We start from the raw sequence: 22,669 nt of genomic DNA, 5'->3' as shown, positions 1-22,669 counted from the left end.
GGATGCCAATATAAATTCTTGAAAATTTGGGGAGGGTGGTGCTCCTCACCTCTCACTTCTTTCAGCGTGGGCGACCTTAGAGAATCCTTACCACTTAATGAAGGGGGAACTGAGATTTATTTGGCTAGATATTTGCTATCCTATTTGTGATACTGGAGCAAGGCTTCGGTAGATGATTGCACTCTGTACTACTGCATGTTCACAATAAAAGGGACACTGACCTGCCTGCGTGCGTGCAGTGGATATTCGGAGTCTCCTGTGACTCACACCCTCATGTATAAATGTACAAATGTATACTGTGATATTATTGTTTCTAAATGTGTATTCATTGTATGCAGGAATGTTAATGTTATTGTTTTTGTTTTAATAATGATTTCTGTATGTACTATTACAATAAACAGAGTTAAAAAAAAAAAAAATGACCTTCCTTTGAGCTAGTTGAGAATCTGGAGCATTCCATTTGTGTGTTCGATTACACTCTCAAAATGGCGAGAAAAAGAGAGCTTTCATGTGAAACTCGACAGTCTACTCTTGTTCTTAGAAATGAAGGCTATTCCATGCGAGAAAATGCCAAGAAACGGAAGATTTCCTACAACGGTGTGTACTACTCCCTTCAGAGGACAGCACAAACAGGCTCTAACCAGAGTAGAAAGAAGTGGGAGGCCCCGCTGCACAACTGAGCAACAAGACAAGTACATTAGAGTCTCTAGTTTGAGAAATAGACGCCTCACAGGTCCTCAACTGGCAGCTTCATTAAATAGTACCCGCAAAACGCCAGTGTCAACGTCTATAGTGAAGAGGCGACTCCGGGATGCTGGCCTTCAGGGCAGAGTGGCAAAGAAAAAGCCATATCTGAGACTGGCTAATAAAAGGAAAAGATTAATATGGGCAAAAGCACAGAGACATTGGACAGAGTAAGATTGGAAAAAAGTGTTATGGACAGACGAATCGAAGTTTGAGGTGTTTGCATCACACAGAAGAACATTTGTGAGATGCAGAACAACTGAAAAGATGCTGGAAGAGTGCCTGACACCATCTGTCAAGCATGGTGGAGGTAATGTGATGGTCTGGGGTTGCTTTGGTGCTGGTAAAGTGGGAGATTTGTACAAGGTAATGTCATGAAGGGGGGTATGGAAACAGACAAGTGAGCCCTAATCTACGCGCCACTCAGTCCCTGCCTACTTGCAACGACCCGCCCTAGGCGACGGGGTACAACTGGGCGACGGCCCCTACACTCAATAAGTGCACGACAGACAAACAGACAAGGGTACACAAAAGCAAGGGAAAAGGGGCAGTTGCCCACGGCAACACCGTGAGCAACAAGAGTGGTGAACGAGCGGAGTCAAACCAGGAGTGTACGAGGTACCAAACGCAGAGCAGGAGAGTAGTCAGTAAGCCAGGGTCAATATGAAGCAGGGTCAAATAGTTCAAGAAGCTGCAGCAGGGCCAGGAAACCAAACGAGAAGAATCACAAGCAAGGAGGAACAGGAAAGGCAGGTATAAATAGACAGAGGGCGGGAGCTAGCTCTATCTGGCCAGGCTGTGATAGGCTCTCCCACTCCTAAGCCTGCCATCCTGAGTGGTGGAAGATGGAGTCAGTCTCACAGACATAGAAGCAGGTGCAGACTGATTACCTATGGGCGTAGATACAGAAGCTGTGCCTGGCAGATCCTTAACAGGTAAAAAGGAATTTGAATAAGGAAGGCTATCACTCCATTTTGCAATGCCATACCCTGTGGACAGCGCTTGATTGGAGCCAATTTCATCCTACAACAGGACAATGACCCAAAGCACACCTCCAAATTATGCTATTTAGGGAAGAAGCAGGCAGCTGGTATTCTATCTGTAATGGAGTGGCCAGCGAAGTCACCAGATCTCAACCCCATAGAGCTGTTATGGGAGCAACTTGACCGTATGGTACGCAAGAAGTGCCCATCAAGCCAATCCAACTTGTGGGAGCGACTTCTGGAAGCATGGGGTGAAATTTCTCCCGATTACCTCAGCAAATTAACAGCTAGAATGCCAAAGGTCTGCAATGCTGTAATTGCTGCAAATGGAACATTCTTTGACGAAAGCAAAGTATGAAGGAGAAAATTATTATTTTAAATAAAAATCATTATTTCCAACCTTGTCAATGTCTTGACTATATTTTCTAGTCATTTTGCAACTCATTTGATAAATATAAGTGTGAGTTTTCATGGAAAACACAAAATTGTCTGGGTGACCCCAAACTTTTGAACGGTGGTAGTGTGTATATATATATATATATATATATATATATACACATATAGACAGAAGGGTATATAAAATTGATATGTACATAGCTAGACATAGATGGACCTATGTATCTCTCTCTCTCTCTCTCTAGCGTCTCGTGTGACATTTGCAATAAATACACAGACACACACGGGCACACGCAGGGGGAAGGGGGGTTTCCAGTTGCCCGGAAACCCCCCTGTGACCAGGGCCAGAAGGCCCTTACATACTTTGGGACTCAATACAATTGACAGCGCTGGCTGGGCAAGAGGAATCATCGATTCCCTTTACCGCCATTCGGCACTTTTCTTGTGATGAGGACGGCGCCAGGGCTGGCGTTATGGGACAGCAAACTGGGCAATTGCCTAGGGCCCCCATCCAATAAGGACCCCCTGCCCACGGCTGCTAACACTTATGGGCCGACCGGCACATGCTCCCTCATGCCCGGTGATGTCACTAGCACCAGAGGGGGCCCCGGTGCTAGCGACAGCCACATTCACTTGTATCTGCATCCTCAGTACGCAGATACAAATGAATACAATACGCTGCAGGCCACGTTAGACCTGCAGCCTATAAGGCTCTGGAAAGACTCCCTGCGCAGACGGCAGTGATTATGTCACTGCATCATGCTGGTCTGCGCAAATCTCCTGCCCGGGGGCTGTGCAGCGCTCTATCAGTTGCGGGAACGAGGTAAGGTAAGTGCAATATTTTTTTTTAGGGGGGGGGGGGCTGTGTGTCAATATACAGGGGGGGGGGTTACTGTGTGGCACTACATACAATGGAGGGGTGCTGTGTGGCACTACATACAAGGAAGGGGGTGGTACTATATACCTATATCTCACATATATATATATATATATATAAGATGTGTATATATTTATATCTGTACAGTATGTATGTCTCATATATATCACATATATATGTGAGATATATACATACTGTAAAAATTAAAATTATTGACATTTCAATTTATTAATATTTAGATTTGCTCTTCCCTAAATAACAATATATAGACCCTTTATGGGTAATCTTTATTAAAATAGTTTTTTTTCCTCTAGCGCTGTTCCTCCTCAGCTGCGCGTACGATCGTCCTGAGGAAGATCGCACACGTGCATAACGAACTTATAAAGAGGACATGCGCAGATGCCTCATGTGGAGTGACCAGTGCGCTTGCACAGTTCCTCGGCAAGTAAGAAGCCAGCGCAAGCGCAGAAGTGGAACCGGAAGTTCTGGCATGGACAAGCGGAGTCTCCATGTCGCGTGCTACCATGGACGAGGGCGGCGTGATGGCGGGGAAAAAGAGGAATTTTCACCAGGGGGAATGGCTTGTCGAAGCTGGCAAAGAGGGCCAAAGAGCTGAAGACATTGCGAGTATGTTATTTTTCATCAAGACACAAATTAAAAGCATTTTTTTGTAAACTGGCCAACCCCTTTAATAGGGACTCTTCCACCAAAAGGTATTTTTCAAAGCACACAACTCCTTTAACCCCTTAATGACCGCCGATACGTCTTTTTACGGCGGTCATTAGTGGGCTCTATTCTAGAGCGCCGCCAAACTACGTCGGCGCTTTAGAATGAGATCGCGCTGCAATCAGCGCGTATATCTCCAAGCCTCAGCTGTTAGCTGACAGCGGAGGCTTGCAGACAATGTTAGGGGAACCTCTGATAGGAGGAGGTGACCGCTGTGAACAGCCTATCACAGCGATCACCACCCGCTGTTAGTGTAAACAGCGGGCTCTCTCCTCTGCTCTCCGTCTCTCCTGTCAGTTGTGGTTTTGTGACAGGAGAGACAGAGACCTGTGAAATCGAAACGAACAAATCGTTAGTCAAGAAACATCACATTATATTGTAACAACTCCCCCCCTGTTTTTTTAGTTACTTTTATTTAAATTTTTATAGTAAAACTCATAAAAAGCAAAAAAAAAAAAAATTATAATTTTTAAAAAAAAAAAAAAATTTTGTTACAAAAAAACTGTTACTATTAGAGAGGAAACCTATTAGAATGGCGCGCAAACTTTATAGCGCAGAGCAAGCTTATGCTATTTTGTGCCCTGATTCAGGCAGTGACACAGGAACCGCATCAGAAGGGGAAATATGCTATGATGGAACTACAAGTACTGCTTCGGACGCTTCCGCAACAACTCCCCCTATGGAAGATGCCGCTGTTGCCGAATCCACAGGCGCAACTGCGGGAACTAGTAATCCAATAGTACCGCAAATTTTTTGGGATCCTGCAGCAAACTTTATCCCTCAGGTGCCCCAATTTATGTCAACTCCGGGCATAAACCTTGACACCACGAATTTTGCCCCACACAATTTTTTTCATATTTTTTTTACGGATGAGCTGTTACAATTAATTGTGGACCAGACGAACCTTTTTGCAAGGCAGTTTTTGACGGAAAAGCCTGCATGTGGTTATGCAAGGGTCTGGGTTCCTACCAATGTCCGCGAGATAAAAAAAATTTTAGGGCTCATTCTGAATATGGGCATTGTAAAAAAACCGTCCACCCGTTCTTACTGGGCAGCAAGTCCTATTCATGTAACCCCAGTTTTTTCATCAATAATGTCCCGGAGCAGGTATGAGGTATTAATGCGTTTCCTGCATTTTAGTAACAATTTAGAAAGCCTGCCAAGAAGTGATCCCGGGCACGATCGCCTTCACAAGCTGAGGCCCTTTATTACTGCGCTAAAAGACTCATTCCTAAAATCCTACACTCCTGACATGAACTTGAGTGTGGATGAATCCCTATTAAATTTTAAGGGGAGATTGTGTTTCAGGCAATACATACCATCAAAGAGAGCGAGATATGGCGTAAAGCTATATAAAATATGCGAGAGTAAGACCGGTTACACATGCGGCTTCAATATATATGAGGGCAGAGACCGTGAAATAAATCCCCCAGGATGCCCACAAAACCTTGGTGTCAGTGGAAAAATCGTCTATGACCTTATGCAGCCGTTCCTTCAAAAAGGCTACAGAGTATACACGGACAATTTTTATTCTAGTGTGCCACTTTTCAAAAGTCTTCACGCTGTCAAAACAGGGGCCTGTGGGACGGTTCGCAGAAACCGCAAAGGATTGCCACCACAACTTCTCTCAATGCGCCTGGCAAAGGGGGAATCCATTGCTTTCGCAAGTGATGAACTTCTTGCACTTAAGTGCAATGATCGGAGAGAGGTTTTTATGCTGAGCACTATACACACTGACACCAAGGTCACTATCAGAGAGAGAGGCGCTACTGCGAACAGACAGAAACCGCTCTGTATTACAGAGTACAACAAGTACATGGGTGGCGTCGACCTTTCAGACCAGGCTCTCCAACCTTATTTGATCAAAAGGAAAACTAGAGCCTGGTACAAGAAAGTGGCAATTTATCTGATGCAGGTTTCTATGTTCAATTCCTATATAATATTCAAAAAGGCCCAGGGAACCATGACATATCTGGAATTCCAAGAAAAAATTATTGAACATCTTTTATTTGAAGGAGGGGAAGTAGGACACCATGAATCAGAAGATGTCAAGAGACTCACGGAGCGTCACTTCTTACATCCTATCCCTGCCACTGAGACGCAAAAGTATCGGCAGAAGAGATGCAAAGTTTGCCGAAAACATGGCCGAAGAAGAGATTCACGTTTTTATTGCCCCTTTTGCCCTTCAAAACCAGGACTGTGTAATTACCCATGCTTTGAGACCTACCATACAGTAGCACATTACTGAATTACCAAAAGCCAAAATAGGGAGGGATTCCTTATGCAAAAGTGAAACTGTCAATGATAATTCTGGGTGGGGGGGTCTTTATATCTGTGGGGTCTTCTTTCCCAGATTGGGTAATTTTTAAGTGTATTTTTATTTTCCGACACCACAGGGCCTCTGCAAAGACTCTCTGGTGCCTAAAAATCAGCTTTGGAAACAGTCATCCTTAGGCCAAATTGGACACCTTTAGTTTGAGGCCTTGCCAAGTGCCCGTGAGATAACAAACACCAACATATTTGGTATCCAAGTAATCAGAACAAACTCAGAAATAAATCTAGAGGCATGCAAAAGTAAAAACATTATTTATTTAAAAAATTTTACACAATAAATTGAAGAAAACATATTTTTTGTCTACATTTTTTTGCATTTTGGTAAAATTTAAAAAAAAAACAAAGAAGAAAACCTATAGTATAAACCACCAAAAGAAAGCCCTGTTTCTGCTGAAAAAAACCATACCAAATTTGTAGGGATACATTTGATTCCTACAACGTTATAACCAATTAAATAAAGACCTAGTGAAACTGCTAATTTTGCTTTGGTCATTAAGGCCCAGAATGCATGCAGGGGGAAGGGGTTAATGCATTTCCACAGCCTGTGATATAGCACCATGAATGCTCCCACAGCCCATATCACAGCCAAAGTCACCATGTAACCCTAGCGTTCGTCATCATAAATGGGGGCTGCTTCAATAAGATATGAAAAAGATTACAGAACATTACGTTTTGCTAAGATAACAAGACTTTTACACAAATTTTAAGGGGGATAAGCATCTTAGAGTTAGTTGCGGTTATAAACATGAAAAAGCAACATCAGCTGCTGCTGTACTACATCTCCCTTTTGATTCCCACAAAAACACTGGATGTGACCAAATGAGACCTACATAATCTTTTAAAACTTCATTCTACACAAATACTTACATTTTGGTAGCTCCATGAAGAAATGAACGTAGATATTATCATATTCATATTCATGTGCAGACACTAGGGTAAGAGACAAAATTAGGAATAGGATAAAATGTTTAAATAAATGACAGTTTCTCTAAATCATACACTTAGTGGGCAGTTTATTAGGACCACATCAATTCCCATAAGTTGTAATGTACAGCATTGTATATTTTAACAGATTGAGATGTGACTTCCTCCCCAATCTAGATTCTCTGTTATGTGACTGTTACATGTCTCTTTATTTGTACAAGTCTGACAACTACCAAGTCCGACAACTACCAAGTCCGACAACTACCAAGTCCGACAACTACCAAGTCCGACAACTACCAAGTCCGACAACTACCAAGTCCGACAACTACCAAGTCTAACAACCCTACGCTCAGCTCCACCGTCCAATAGCTATTTCCCACCACAAGCAATGTGTTTAGTTCAGCCCCTGTTTTTGTCTTAGAAAACCTTAAAATCTGCTGCTCTGGAACAATTCATGAGCTGAAAAGCTATATTCAGCCTCAACTTTTTAGTTCTATGAAAATGATAGTGGCAGTCATGGTGACAGATGTTGCAATAACTACAGGCTACTACTAGGAAGCTGGATTATAAAACCACCAGCAGACTGTACTGGCGCCTAATAATTGCCATCAGCACAGTCTCTAGTATGGAGCAGACGGGCAGAGGCTGGTAATATCCCTCACAAAGTGTCTGCCCGCTCACTCGACATGGCAGTGCCAGGCAGATAAGGAATGCTTGAGCACAGGAACAGAGTTTTACTAGGCAAGTATAGATTTTATTAATATTATAATTTGCAAGTATAACAATATTTTACATGGTGAATAAAATTTAAAATGAATGTCCAGCTCCAGGAGACTGCAATTCTACGTTACCTATTTTGTCTTGTACTGAAAACTCTACTAGTTGCTCAATGATTCCACCTTCTTATACCACTTCGTGATCTGACGTCAGCAATATCTGCGCAATAACCACTTTGCATGAAATGTCCCACTGCTCATAATACAATCGCCACTATGTGTATAATAATAATAAATAAGAAAGATCAACAAGTTATTCACTCACCAATCTCCCCGTTGATAAAAACTCGCAAAGCACCACTGGGTGGCTGTAAAAAGAAAAATATATTTATATTAGTCAATCCCTTAAGGACACGGCCAATTTTGGCCTTGAGGACAGAACAATTTTTTTAGATTTCCCTCTTTGCATCCCGACGCTCATAACTTTTTTATTTTTTGTATGACGTAGTTGTATGAGACTTTGTTATTTGCGGGACGAGTTGTACTTTATGTAGGTACCATTTTTTGGTACATTTCCATTATCGTTTCATTTCTATAAATTTTTATTTTGGCAACAATTTTTTTGTTTTTTACAGCATTCATCATAAATAATGTTATACATTTGTTGTACAGGTTGTTACCATCGTGGCAATACCAAATATGTCTATATTATTTCATGTTTTGGGACTTCTATTTTAAAAAGTTTATTTAGTGTAAAAAATTTGTATTTATGTATTTTGTTTTTACTATTTCTTTTTTATTTAACATAAATTTTTCTTTATTAATTTAACTTTTTTGATTTTGATATTTTAACTGTAAAGTACTGGCATATATCTATACTTATTGTACACAGGCAGTTGTTAGAGCATACCTCAGTATGCCCTAACAACAGGAAATATGGTCAGACAGCCATGGGGTCCTTCAATGGACCCTGGGCTGTCTGGCCATACAAGTTATGGGCTTTGATTGCGTCACAGGGATTTTCTGTGACGCAATCAAAGGGCAGTCCCCCCTCCTCTTATTTACTTTGAATGCCGCGATCGTGGTATTCAAGGAGTTAACAGCAGAGAGAAGAGGTTTGTCTTCTCTTTGCCGTTAGAGCGGGGCTGCGGCTGTGTATTACAGCCGTTGCCCCGCTCCTGATCACGTGCGGACACAGCTGTCACACAGGATAAGAATGCTCGTCCTAATGCGCAAAGTCCCCGCCGCTCAGGACGAGTATTCTCGTCCTGTGTCGGCAAGTAGAAAAATAACAAAAATTATAAATATTTTAAAATAATAAACAAAGATCAACTGTTCATCTGAAATAGCAAAATATGTATTTGGTACTAACCACTGCTGTGTTATCCTCTGCGTTTACAAAGTGATGGGCTGAACGCAGATAAGACTGCAGCATAAATGACAGCACTGCTTTCTGATGCTGGTTTGCCATAGTCCTGTGTTGGGAGACCACTGCACAATGTGTATGGGAATATTATGTTTTACAATGCTGTGTGCAAAATCAGACAGGCATACAAAGGAACACAGTATACATTTAATATAGGTCTGTGAATATGATGACGAGGACAACATTGCAGGTTGTGTGAACTGATCTTCCGACGCAGCATCAAGGGATGTAGAGACAGCACCAGCAGCAGGTACCAATGAGATCTATTGGATGAATTAATAATGTATAGCCTGACCTCTTGTGGACAGGCAGGGACCTTTCCCTTGGATACCATATGACAGCATTTTTGCTTACATACAGTATGCTAAAGCAGCGTGAAGAAACACTGGTGGTTTGCCACACTTGGTAAATTAGTATTTATTTTTATCTTTAATGATTCCGGTCTATTAAACTTGAATCCCAAGCAGCTGGAGAATCCCCATAAACAGGGCTGGCCTGTGAACATTTAGATAGAGCTAAAGCGAGAACGGTTATAGAGGTTAAGACACACGATAACTTACCATCTCAAAATCTGAGCCCACAAGATTGTTCAGGTATTCTTTATGCCTATTATACAGCTGTAAAATAAATCACATACCAGAAAAGTTATACATAATAAGAGTTAGTCAAAAGTTTCCGCTAAAGATAAAGGCAATCATAATATACTATTATACATTGTAATTTATTAAAAAAATAAACTAAGTGAATGAACAGAAAAGAAAATCTAAATAAAAAAAACATTTGTTGTGACCACCCTTTGCCTAGGATTAAAGTCAGGTGCATGATTAACCAATTATACCAAACAGGTGATAATGACCATCATTTTCATATGTAGGTTAAAACAGTCATTAAAGGGAATGTGTCGCGAATTAAACCTTTTTTTTATTTTTTTTTAAGTAAGTTACTTATTTCTATTATATTTTTTAAGTTTTTTGCTTTCACATGGTGGAAAGTATTAAAAATTAAATAATAATTTGACATGTTTTCCTATGTTGGCCACCAGAGGGAGCACTTCCCAGAATTACAGCAAGGTGAATAAGGCAAAGCAACCTGACTCACAGCTGCCGTAAATGTGGGAGGGAATCTCACCCCCCCCCCCCTCCCACAAGCCAGGAAAAGGTGTCTTCAAATTGCTAAGCAGTGTCCGGCTGGCATTTTGGGTGTGATTGTTGAAATGCAGCTCGCAGAAGCTATACACCAAAAGGCTAATGGTATTTTCACACGCTTACTAGAAAAAAAAAAAAGGGAAAACAGCTCCTGATTTTCAGCCATTTTTTAATCAAACTCGCGTTTTTAGAGGCGTTTTTTACGGCCGTTTTTCTATAGACTCAATGAAAAACGGCTCCAAAAACATCCTAAGAAGGGACCTGCACTTTTTGGCAGGCGTCTTTTTACGTGCCGTTTTTGGAAAATGGCCGCGTAAAAAACGCCCCGTCAGAGAAGAACGCTGTATTTCCCATTGAAACCAATGGGCAGATGTTTGGAGGCGTTCTGCTTCCGATTTTTCAGCCGTTTTTCGGGACGTTTACGGCCAGAAAAATGGCTAAAAATAATGCGTGTGAACATACCCTTAGAATGATGAAAGTGAAGTGAATGACTTTTCAGTTGAGATTTACACGGCGTGGGGGGGGGGCGGCCCGTGGGGGGTCACGAGAGCGGGGGGTCTGTGAGAGAGAGAGGGACAGTGCAGCTGGTCTTCATAATGGCGCCTGCTGTCTCTGCGCAGTAGAGCCAGATAGCAGAAGCAATGAACGGCTGCCGTTCATTGTGCCCTATAGCTGCCGTATTCCACCTGTGTATGTGTCGTTAATCGACACATACAGAGATGAAAAAAAAATGGCAGCCCCCATAGAGAAGTAAAAGTATGAATACATTAAAAAGTAGAAAGTGACAACACAAATAAATAAAAATTTTGTTTACATTATATTAAAAGCAATATAATAAAAAAAACACCTTCCCTTTAACTGTAACAGAACAGCTGTGTAAGAGGCTTAAAACTAGGTGAGGAGCAGCCAAACTCTGCTACAAATGTGAGGTTGTGAAAGACCGTTTCATGTCACAGGTCCACCATGGCAAGACTGAGCACAGCAACAAGGCACAAGTTACACTGCATCAGCAAGGTCTCTCCCAGGCCAATATTTCAAAGCAGACTGGGGTAACAAAATGTGCTGTTCAAGCGATCTTGAAATTCAAAATGTGAAATATTTGGCTGTAACAGAAGGCAGTTTGTTCGTCAAAGGACTGGAGAGCGGTACAATAATAGGTGTTTGCAGGCAACGGTGAAGCATGGTGGAGGTTCCTTGCAAGTTTAGGGTTGCATTTCAACAAATGGAGTTGGGGATTTAGTCAGGATTAATGGAGTCCTCAATGCTGAGATTTGCAGGCAGATACTTATCCATCATGGAATATCATCAGGGAGGTGTCGGATTGGCTCCAAATTTATTCTGCAGCAGCACAACGACCCCAAACATACAGCCAATGTCATTAGGAACTATCTTCAGTGCAAAGAAGAACGAGGAGCCCTGTTAGTGATGATATGGCCCCCGCTGAGCCCTGATATCAACATCATCGAGTCTGTCTGGGATTACATGAAGGGACAGAAGGATTTGTGGAAGCCTACATCTACAGAAGATCTGTGGTTAGTTCTCCAAGATGTTTGGAACAACCTCCCTGCCGAGTTCCTTCAAAAACTGAGTGCAATTGTACCTAGTAGTATTGATGCTGTTTTGAAGGCAAAGGGTGATCACACCAAATATTGATTAGATTTAGATTTTTCTTCTGTTCATTCACTTTGCATTTTGTTAATTGATAAAAAAACAAAAAACGATTAGTACTTCTTTTGTTGAAAGCATTCTTACTTTGCAGCATTTTTTTCACAACTGCCTGTAGGGGTAATGTTGGAATATTAAATTTTGAGGTGGAGTCCTCAAAATTTTAACTTGCTTGTAATAGACCTGATGTACAGAGACTGTAGAATTAGTTTCCTTAACATACACTCACATCTTTGTACAGAATCTCTTCCCGCTCCTGTTCTTCTCGTTGGACTGACTCTGAGACATGCTGCAGGGTGTACCTCCACAGCTCACGCTTGAGACTCTCCAACTCCAGTCTTAAGACAAATGAAGGACAGTTAGCAGGTGTAACAGAGGCTGCATAGTATTCTTCTATTTTTGTATGGATATAGGACAATTAAATATTCAGATTCTCAAAATTAAAGAGCTTCTAAACAATGACTAATACCCATCCTGAAAAATCCATGATCGGTACAGCAAAAAAAAAATGGGGTGCATAAAAGAAAGTCCCGAAATGTCCAAATTCCATTTGGTTAGCACCCGGATATTATGTTATATTTTGTATAAACGTTTCTTTTTGCTCTTTGATTACCTGTATGGTCCTTTAGTGCCAGTGATATCAGGTTTGAAAGTGAGGACTCCATTACTGTCTACACGTATAGTACAAAGAACATATTCATTCTCCTTCAATCCTAATCTGTAAAGTGAATATAAATAAACAGAAGATGACAGCAGCTATATGTTGTTTACTTTTGGATTACATGTAGAACATGTTAATGTTGTTCTCAGGAAACATGCATACTAAGATTTCCCCGAGCTCTGATTGCTGCAACATTCCCACTATAAGAATCTCTCATTTCTTATGTACTTCACCCCACTGGTCATTAATCTATCTGTTTCTACAGCATATGCATATACAGTGTGTCATATGTGATGCTAAATACAGGTTCATCTCTTGTACTCAAGTGCACCAAACATCATAATGGTAGGTAAACTCACTTTCCACTTGGTCCTAAATCTGCCATGATGTACATAGTCTGCACTGGTGTATTAATGATGTGATTATTCCTTATAAAGTCCTCAGATGGTTTCCACGTGACAAGACGATTACGTATCCCAACTGCATCTCTTTAAATAACAGACCAGACAAAGAAAAAGGTTTACTTTATATCACAGATTAATTATAAACAAAGGATTAAGGTTTCGTTTACATCTGCGTCAGGTTTCCGTTTATGGGTTCCGTCACACATTTCCGTCTGGGGAACCCATGAACAGAAACAAAACAGAAACTATAGCTTCCGTTCGCATTACCATTGATTTCAATGGTAAGGCTTCCGTTGCAAACGGTATCAGTTTCTCCGTTCCATAAGGTTTCAGTTTTTTGGGCGAAAACAATAGCGCAGTCGACTATGAAAATGATTCCGACAAAAAATGGAAACCTTACGGAACGGAGACAAATGAAAACCATTTGCAACCGAAGCATTACCATTTAAATCAATGGTAATGCAAACGGAAGCTATAGTTTCCGTTCATGGGTTCCCCTGATGGAAAGGTCGGACGAAACCCATAAACGGAAGCCCGACGCAGTTGTGAACGAAGCCTAAGCGGGACACAATATTGTAAGAGCTTTAAAAGCATGTTACCCCCCCCCCCCCCATATTTCAGTGGGATCGTCCAACAGTCTAATGTGATTGGGTGCAGCTCGATCCTTTGTTCCCCTGGCTTATGTCCCTTTCCCTATTAAAATAAATATATAGGCTAGACCAGAAATACTCAACTACTTTTAGTAAAGGTCCACTTACCTGGGTTTGCCGTTAGATGATGGCACGAACTGAACACCAACAGGCAAGATCTCGTCTCATTAACGTTTCACAAACTTTGTATACTAAAGTGAGACACATAGTGCTGCCAAACTGGAAACCATAAGGTTGGGTTCTCAGTATGCGCACGCAACATGGCTGAGGTGCGCCCAGAATGCGGCCAAAACTGTGCCGACATATAGATCAGCAAAGTTTTCAAATTGACTGCAGGTAAAGCACTTTCATAGTTAATGGCTGCTCGCTAAACTGACGTTTAGCTGAATAACTGCACAGCCATATACAATGAAAGTACTTTTGCCTGTAGTCAAATTAATAAGAGCAGAGGCCCGGACGGTGGGCGTCCGAGATACGGATTGAGGTCCGCCAGTTGAGTACCCCTGCGCTAGACTGATCCAAGTTTAGAGGGAGTTGGGAGAAATAGGTGTCAGCCGAATGCTTATTCAGCCATCATGTGTGTAGCCAACTTTAGACTAACTGAATGCACAATAATTTTTTTAGCCCACATATTCCCTTACAGTGCATTAAATAAGTTCTCTGAGAATATACTACTTAAAGTGCATCTGTCATAAATCATGTCTACGAGATGCCAATAAGGAGTTAATAGACCATGCAGCCTCCCGATTAAGAGTCAGGAGCGCTGTAGCCAATCCTGCTATTCTCTGGAAAGAAAAACCATGGGGCGGACCATGAGGAGTTGCCTGCTGTACAGCCCCGCTAGACACCACTGATTGGAGGAGAGGCACTGATTGACAGGTTATACCCACTCAAACTTCACCCACACATTTTTTAAACAAAGGCTGGCAAAGTGGCAAGCAGCACCCCTACAATTTAAGTGGCAGTACAGCACCAGTCCCTTAAAGATCCGTGCATTTAAAGTGCCATGGTCTCATGACTCTGGCACTTAATTACTCAGGACTAGCTGTGCTCTGCCTTAATATACTCACTGTGATCGCTGATCTTGGGGATTGCAGAAGGGGGATTAGTGCTTGTTTATTTATACATTAATCCCTACGTATAGATACCGTGTCTATGGACAAAATATGTAAACACCACAATGCCTGACCCCATTTCACACGGTCTACCATTTCAGCAATCACAGTAAGTGTATAAAAACTAATTAGAGAACACCCATTTCTCATAGAATTTATATATCCCTAAAATTCCCCGATCCAGAATATATCAACTGAAAAAAGGTTTACTATTTAGGAGTCTATGAAAGCTGGGTGACAACTGGTGACTTTTTGGGTTTAGATCTAAGCAGACAAACCTCCAAAAAAAGGGACAATGTTTCTTCACTTTTTCCGTGTTATAACCTTACTGTATCCGACCACTTACAATGGTCTTTTGTCTTGCCGTCGTCTCCTGACATTTGCCATGCGTTCAGCCAAGAATGTGGGCGTCTGTTGTTCAGAGGTGGTTACTGACTGGCAGTGCTGTAAGAGGGAAGAATACCTGTCAATACAACGAATAGCACAAGTAAAAACAGAAAAACACTGCATAGATCCATAATACACATTTAGGACAGGCATTTCCGAATGTCGGGACACTTTTTTCTGATGTGCCAATTTAAATAGAACTTAATTTGTTATTTTTAATTACATTTGATTTTCTTATTCAGTTAAGCTCATAGATAAAAAGTGACAGTATTTTATGAACGGCTATTAAATAGTTATAAAACCCAAGTACTAGAGTTTTCCTTTTTCCTTTTATTAAATACTATTGTTGTATTTACGGCACATGCTCAAAGTCTACAGCGGGTAGTACCTGAAGCAGGAACTATGCAAGTTAAAACGGCACATGATGCAAGGTTCGCGATATGAGTTATCTAATTGGCGACAAGTTCCCTTTTAGGGATTTAATTCATTCTTGCCATTCAGCGCTAGGGCCAATCTTTCAGGTTATAATCGTAATCTGTCATTAGACAATACACCCAGGGATATAGAGGATGTTCAACCTTATAACCTATGCACCCAGGCTGGCATTTTAAAGGGTTTGTCACATCAGATCAACTCCTTCTAGAAGTGAGAATTTGCTGGAGAAAAGCCGTGATGGTCAGCTGTTATCACCAGATGTTTCAAGAGAAGGGATTACATTTTATACTAATACTTTATACAATTTATATAAATACTTTTTACAGAAATGACATTTATTTGGTTTATGCCCACCTCTTCTAGGTTGGTGTATCGATCATAGTCTGTGTAAGTAAAGACACGTATATTCTTCCGTCCTCCTCTCCGCTCCGATGATATGATGTCCTGATGATACTGACGGTCCAGGGGTGTGCAACAAGCTGCTTCATTTTTGTACAGCTCATATTCAAACTGAATTGTAAGAAAAAGGCATAGAAGAACAATAGTACCAACAGGTCAAGGTTTTCATGCTTATCTTCAATACACTGTACATATATAAACGGATGACACACTGGTGTACCTGTGACTAGACCTGTACATGAAGATATAATATGAAATATATATTTCGGCGAGACCGACTGACTGTGTATGTAATGTGTATGGTGGCTGCCAACTCTCCCCCAACGGCAGATGTCGGGGGAGAGAAGGGTCGGGCATAGCGAGCATGCATGTATATTGGGAAGGGGGGGGGGGGGATAGCTGTTGGCCGAATAACAGCTATCTTAAATTTATGGCCAGCTTATCATACATCCCACCTACACCAACTGTGCCACCCCACATTGTACTATTATACACATTATTCTTAATCTCTCCACTGGAAAACAAACTCTTTTAGGCAAAGAAAACAGAAACAACATAGATAGACCTGAAATACTGATAGGTGAAAGCCCTCAGGGATGATTACCTCACTAAAAAGCTTCTCCTGCCAGGAGATCACCACTTCTTCCTCATCATCACCTGGTCGGTATCCACCTTTTTTATTATTTGAGAAGAAAAGACAAAATGCTGAACAGTTCTCAGAACAACAGAAAAGAATCTACAGGCTCGGTAGGCACGGCGTTGACGTGTGAATTGGTCCTTAGGTCTGTCTAAATTTGACATTCCAATAATACTTCTCTGTACAAAAATGACAGCTGTCAAACCTAAAAAGCATGTCACAGGACTTATACATGAATCATCTCTAGACTGCCAAAATGACGTTGCCCAAACTGATATCATGCGTTCCGGTTTTGCTGGAGTCCCAACAGATGGACAGATCAATATGATCCATTTTGTAACAGGTGTTGACAGATCTTATTGAGCGATAATGGTTCCTTTGAGTTTCAGGAAACATTGAGGTTGTGGTGATTGTCACATGGCATCTTAACAATTTAATGACTGGGCCTATTTAAGCCCTCTTAAAGGGGTTGGCCAGGAAAAACATATTTTCTAAAAAGTGTCCCCCAGCCTTGGTGTGCCTTCCCTAATACCCCCTACTAACCAGTTTCTGTTTGATCACCATTGTCACTGCTGCTCTGTTTGTTTACATCCCTTGCTTCTGTTCCTGTCTGTTTCCGGTCTTGTAACCCACCATACCCATGATCCCTTGCTGCATCTGAGGAGACAGCTTACACTCCCCCTCTTCCTCCACAGCATCTCAGTTATTTACATACTGCCACGCCCCTCTATATTCACAGGTCATTCCCTGCTCTAATTACAGTCACCTAGCTCCCTGCACTGTCACACACACCCAGTAATAATCACACAGGGGGGATGGGGGTTATATACAGGGATGATGGGGGTTATATACAGGGATGATGGGGGTTATATACAGGGATGATGGGGGTTATATACAGGGATGATGGGGGTTATACACAGGGATGATGGGGGTAATGCACAGGGATGCTGGGGTTATAAACAGGGATGATGATGTAATACACAGTAAAAAAAAGACATGTTCATTTTATTCTGTCTAAAGGGGGTAGCCATCAGCAGATGAACAAGCAAACGCTCGATCATCTGCTGATCGTATGATTTAAAAAAAGTTAAATATTATATTAACTCCATCATACCTGTATACAACCTGTATCTAATCCCCATCATCCCTATGTATAACCCCCATCATCCCCGTGTATAACCCCCATCATCCCTGTGTATTACCTCACCATCCCTGTATATAACCGTCATCATCCCTGTGCATTACCCCATTATATAACCCACAACATGTGTATTACCTCATCATTCCTGCATATAACCCCCATCATCCCGGTGTATTACGTCATCATCCCTGTGTATCAGCCCCCATCATCCTATACAGGGATGAAGGCGGTTATACACAGCGATGATGGGGGTTATATAGTGTGTTGATGGGGGTTATACACAGGGATGATGACCCCATCATTCCTGTATATAACCCCAGTATCCCTGTATATAACCCCCATCATCCCTGTATTTATATAACTCTTGTTATAACTTTATATATACCATCGGGGGGGGGGGGGTGGCAGGCAGTGCAGGAAGAGAGGGGCAGGCAGTGCGGGAACTCCGAGAGAGAAGAGGAGGGGGTGTGTACTAGCATTCCCTGTCTTTGCTCAGCCACCACTTCCAGGAGAGCAGAGGCATGGCGCGCCATCAGCTAGGTTTACAGGCAGGGGGCCTGGTGGATGTTTTATGAGCTCTTCAGAGCTCCGCCTCTGGTCCCACTGCCTGTAAACTTAGTTGATGGGACGCGCTGGCTCCCGGAAGTGCTGGCTGAGCAAAGACTAGGAACGTCAGAGGAAGTGAAAAATGTACTCTGGGTGCGGTCAGGTGACCGCACATTAGAAGTAAGTAACGCCACAAGATATAAACAGACATTATATTAGGAAGTTAATTGTACATGTCACATTAAGTTAAAATAGAAATAAAATTGATTCCTGGACAACCCCTTTAGCTCTTTGTTGCTGCAGCCATTTTTTTGTTTCATTTGTTTCCTAATCAGGTTTCAAAAGCTATAACTTTTTAATGTTTCTGTCGACATAGTTATATTAAAAAAAAGAAACAATGATATCCTTTTAAATAACCCCAAAAATGCAATTATTATTGCACGGTGCCGTCCAATATAATAATATAGCAAAAAAAGAGGAAAATAAAAATTATTGAACAAAACCAGCACACTTTGGGTGGAAATTAAGTACAAGATACAAATTATTTAACTTTTTAAAAATATTTGACAATTAGCATAATTATGAAATAACATTACACATGGTATCATGTCATTAACATTAATGCGGGTGCTATTTAGATATACCGAGAAATAGATGCATCCAAACATATGTTTAAGCAATATATTATTAGAACAGTATATAGTTCTGGGGAGATAGTTATCCCATAGCATCCAAATATAATTGGAAAAGGCCAGATATTAAAGGCTTTATGCCAAGACAGAACGAGACAAATGATCCCTTCCTAAGATTCAGCTACATACAGGTCACTTCATGCATTTGCGAGAGAGACATAAAAGACACTCCCAAAATATGTTTAAGGAAAATTATTTTTAGCTCTCAGCTAGAGGTTCATTCACTGGTATTTTGGAATTACAGGTATAGTCCAGGTTCCAACACGTCTTTTAGGACGGGATCCAGCTGGCAAAAGGTCCAGAAAAACCTCTCTCTCTAAATGTGCCGCAAAATAGATGCATGCGTCCAAAAATATGTTTAGGCAATATATGATGAGCAGTATATAATTCCTGGGAGATATTCATCCACATAACATCCATATGTACCTGGAAAGATATCTGGCCCTTTCCAGGTACATATGGATGTTATGTGGATGCATGAAGTGACCTGTATGTAGCTGAATCTTAGGAAGGGATAATTTGTCTCGTTCTATCTTGGCATAAAGCCTTTAATATCTCCCCGGAACTTTATACTGTTATAATAATATATTGCTTAAACATATGTTTGGATGCATCTATTTCTCGGTATATCTAAATAGCACCCGCATTAATGTTAATGACATGATACCATGTGTAATGTTATTTCCTAATTATGCGAATTGTCAAATATTTAAAAAAAAATAATACATTTGTATTCTATTAAGGCTTGTTTTTTTACAAACGAGTTGTAGTTTTTGAATGACAATTTTATGTACCATATAATGTACTGGGAAACTTAAAAAAATTATTTGTGGGGTGGAATGGAAAAAAGAACAGCGGTTCCTCCATTGTTTTTTTGGGTGACATGTTAATTTTATTCTGTCTAAAGGGGGTAGCGATCAGCAGATGAACAAGCAAACGCTCAATCATCTGCTGATCGTATCATTTTAAAAAAGTGAAATATTATATTATCGTTGTTGGCAGCGCATCTCCGTGTAAACAGGGGGACGCGCAGCTGACATGATAACGTATGGGGATTAGCGATGGGAGTAACGACTGCTCGTCCCCATCCATAGCTCCATGTGACAGGAGCAAACGAGCGACGATCAACGTCTCGTTTATCGGCGCTCGCTGCACCGGCCGATATAAAAGAGACTTAAAGAGACTCTGTCACCACATTATAAGTGGCCTATCTCCTACATAAGGAGATCGGCGCTATAATATAGGTGACAGCAGTGCTTTTTATTTAAAAAAAACTATCTTTTTTCACCACTTTATTAGCGTTTTTAGATTTATGCTAATGAGTTGCTTAATGCCCAAGTGGGCGTATTTTCACTTCAGACCAACTGGGCGTTGTACATAGGAGTGTATGAATCTGATCAATCAGTGACCAATCAGCGTCATACACTTCTCCCCATTCATTTACACAGCGCATAGGGATCCTGTTAGATCCTTATGTGCTGTCTTAGGCCTCATTTACACGAGCGTAATATACGCGCGTGCGACGCGCGTGCTTTTCACGCGTGTCGTACGCACCTATATTACTCTATGGGGCAGTGCAGACAATGCGTGAATTTTGCGCAGCGCGAGTGCGTTGCGTAAAACTCACGACATGTTCTATAATCGTGCGTTTTTCACGCATCACGCACCCATTGAAGTCAATGGGTGCGTGAAAACCACGAAGGTTGCACGGAAGCACTTCCGTGCGAACTGCGTGATTCGCGCAAGAGCTGTCAAACTGAATGTAAACAGAAAAGCACCACGTGCTTTTCTGTTTACAAACATCCGAACGGAGTGTCTTAGAGATGAGCGAACCGAACTTCACCGGGTTCGGCCGAACTCGTTTTGACCGAACCCAGCAGGAGACAGTCACTGTCCAGGGTGCTGAAAGAGTTAAACTGGTTCAGCACCCTGGACAGTGACTTCCGATCCCAATATACGTGAACGTGTAAAAAAAAAAAAAAGTTCTGACTTACCGATAACTCCCGCCTTCTTCCTCCAGTCTAACCTCCCGGGATGACAATTCAGTCCAAGTGACAGCTGCAGCCAATCACAAGCCAAGCACAGGCTGCAGCGGTCACATGGACTGCCGCGTCACCCAGGGAGGTGGGGCCAGATGTCAAGAGAGGCGCGTCACCAAGGCAACGGCCGGGAAGTTCTCGGTAAGTACGAACCTCTTTTTTTTTAAACAGGTTACTCGATATGGTGATCGGAATTCACTGTCGAGGGTGCTGAAAGAGTTACTGCCGATCAGTTAACTCTTTCAGCACCCTGGACAGTGACTGACGTCGACTAGCCTCATCTCCATGATGGCGGCTGCGCGAAAATCACGCAGCCGCGCATCATACACTGATGACACACGGAGCTGTCAAGTGCCTTTTGCGCACGCAAAACGCTGCGTTTTTTTGCGTGCGCAAAACGCACATGCTCGTGTAAATGAGGCCTTATACTTACACATTAACAATACTGAAGTGTTTAGACAGTGAATAGACATTCCACGGGATGTCTATTCACAATCCCTGCACTTCGTTACGGTTTCTATGGTAGTTACAGCAGAGGAAGCGTGATCTCGGTGTAACCTGTCATTTACCACGTAATCTCGCGAGATTACGTGTCCTCTGCTGTAACTACCACAGACAGAGTAACGAAGTGCAGAGATTGTGAATAGACATCCCGTGGAATGTCTATTCACTGTCTAAACACTTCAGTATTGTTAATGTGTTAGTATAAGACAGCACATAGCGATCTAGCAGGATCCCTATGTGCTGCCTAAATCAATGGAGAGGAGTGCAGGACGCTGATTGGTCAGCGTCATACACTCCTCTGTACAACGCCCACTTGGTCTAAAGTAAAAACACGCCCACTTGGACATTAAGCAACTCATTAGCATAAATCTAAAATCGCTAATAAAGTGGTAAAAATAGATTGTTTTTTTAAATAAAAAGAACTGCTGTCACCTACATTATAGCGCCCATCTCCTTATATAGGAGAGAGGGCACTTATAATGTGGTGACAGAGCCTCTTTAAGGCTCCTTAGTTGATGCTTTTCGGGTCATAGAGATCGATGTTTATATCTTTGATAACCTCACTAATAAAAATTGACTCTCCTATATACTTACTTGTTCCAGCGTTGGAACGGAGAGTCCGGAGCGCGATGTCCCCTCTGCCTCCCTCCTCCTGGACCTGCTGTACCAAGGCACTGACCGGAGACACCCGCTGCAGCTTTACCCTGCAGACGCAAACATTTCACCAGGCGTGCTCACTAATAATGACGGCAGCCATTCAGCGTCACAGCGCTCCCTTACCGGATCTTCAGGTTCTTGATGGGGTCGCGGGACCTGTACACAACCTCCCCGGAGTCCTGGTTCCATTCCTCCGCCATCACAAGGCCGCGCGTCCTCGTCTCCTAGGTAACCACTTCACGAGCGCGCTCATCTCCTTCAGCGTCAGAACGTTCTCAGCATTTCGGAATACCCGCGCACGTCAAGGTCTTCTGCGCCCCCTTCAGGTGAAAATCCAATTGACGGCATTGTAAGGGTATGTTCACACGGCCTATTTACGGACGTAAATCGGGCGTTTTTGCCCCGAACTACGCCCGAAAATAGCGCCTCAATAGCGCTGACAAACATCTGCCCATTGAAAGCAATG

At 42.0% G+C, this 22,669-nt stretch overlaps 1 protein-coding gene across 2 annotated transcripts in view; it reads right to left on the bottom strand.

Moving 5' to 3' along the window:
• MKS1 (MKS transition zone complex subunit 1) overlaps positions 1-22,450 on the bottom strand; it is a 32,969-nt gene extending 10,519 nt beyond the window's left edge. The window contains exons 1-11 of one of the 2 annotated variants that reach the window (XM_075854130.1): positions 22,327-22,449; positions 22,141-22,250; positions 16,592-16,659; positions 15,943-16,098; positions 15,113-15,210; positions 12,957-13,085; positions 12,550-12,654; positions 12,166-12,274; positions 9,687-9,743; positions 8,026-8,068; positions 6,928-6,990 (exon numbers count right to left, since the gene is read on the bottom strand). In XM_075854130.1, coding sequence (XP_075710245.1) covers positions 6,928-6,990; positions 8,026-8,068; positions 9,687-9,743; positions 12,166-12,274; positions 12,550-12,654; positions 12,957-13,085; positions 15,113-15,210; positions 15,943-16,098; positions 16,592-16,659; positions 22,141-22,250; positions 22,327-22,403 — 1,015 coding nt within the window. In that variant the 5' untranslated portion in view covers positions 22,404-22,449. Of the gene's footprint in view, positions 1-6,927; positions 6,991-8,025; positions 8,069-9,686; positions 9,744-12,165; positions 12,275-12,549; positions 12,655-12,956; positions 13,086-15,112; positions 15,211-15,942; positions 16,099-16,591; positions 16,660-22,140; positions 22,251-22,326 lie in introns of both variants that reach the window. The other variant, XM_075854131.1, reaches the window with a different exon arrangement.
• Between the last annotated feature and the right edge of the window lie 219 nt (positions 22,451-22,669).

The sequence above is a fragment of the Rhinoderma darwinii genome, chromosome 2 (assembly GCF_050947455.1).
Source record: "Rhinoderma darwinii isolate aRhiDar2 chromosome 2, aRhiDar2.hap1, whole genome shotgun sequence".
Lineage (NCBI taxonomy): Eukaryota > Metazoa > Chordata > Amphibia > Anura > Rhinodermatidae > Rhinoderma > Rhinoderma darwinii.
The sequence above is the reverse complement of the archived record's forward strand: the minus strand, read 5'-3'. Positions and strand labels throughout refer to the sequence as shown.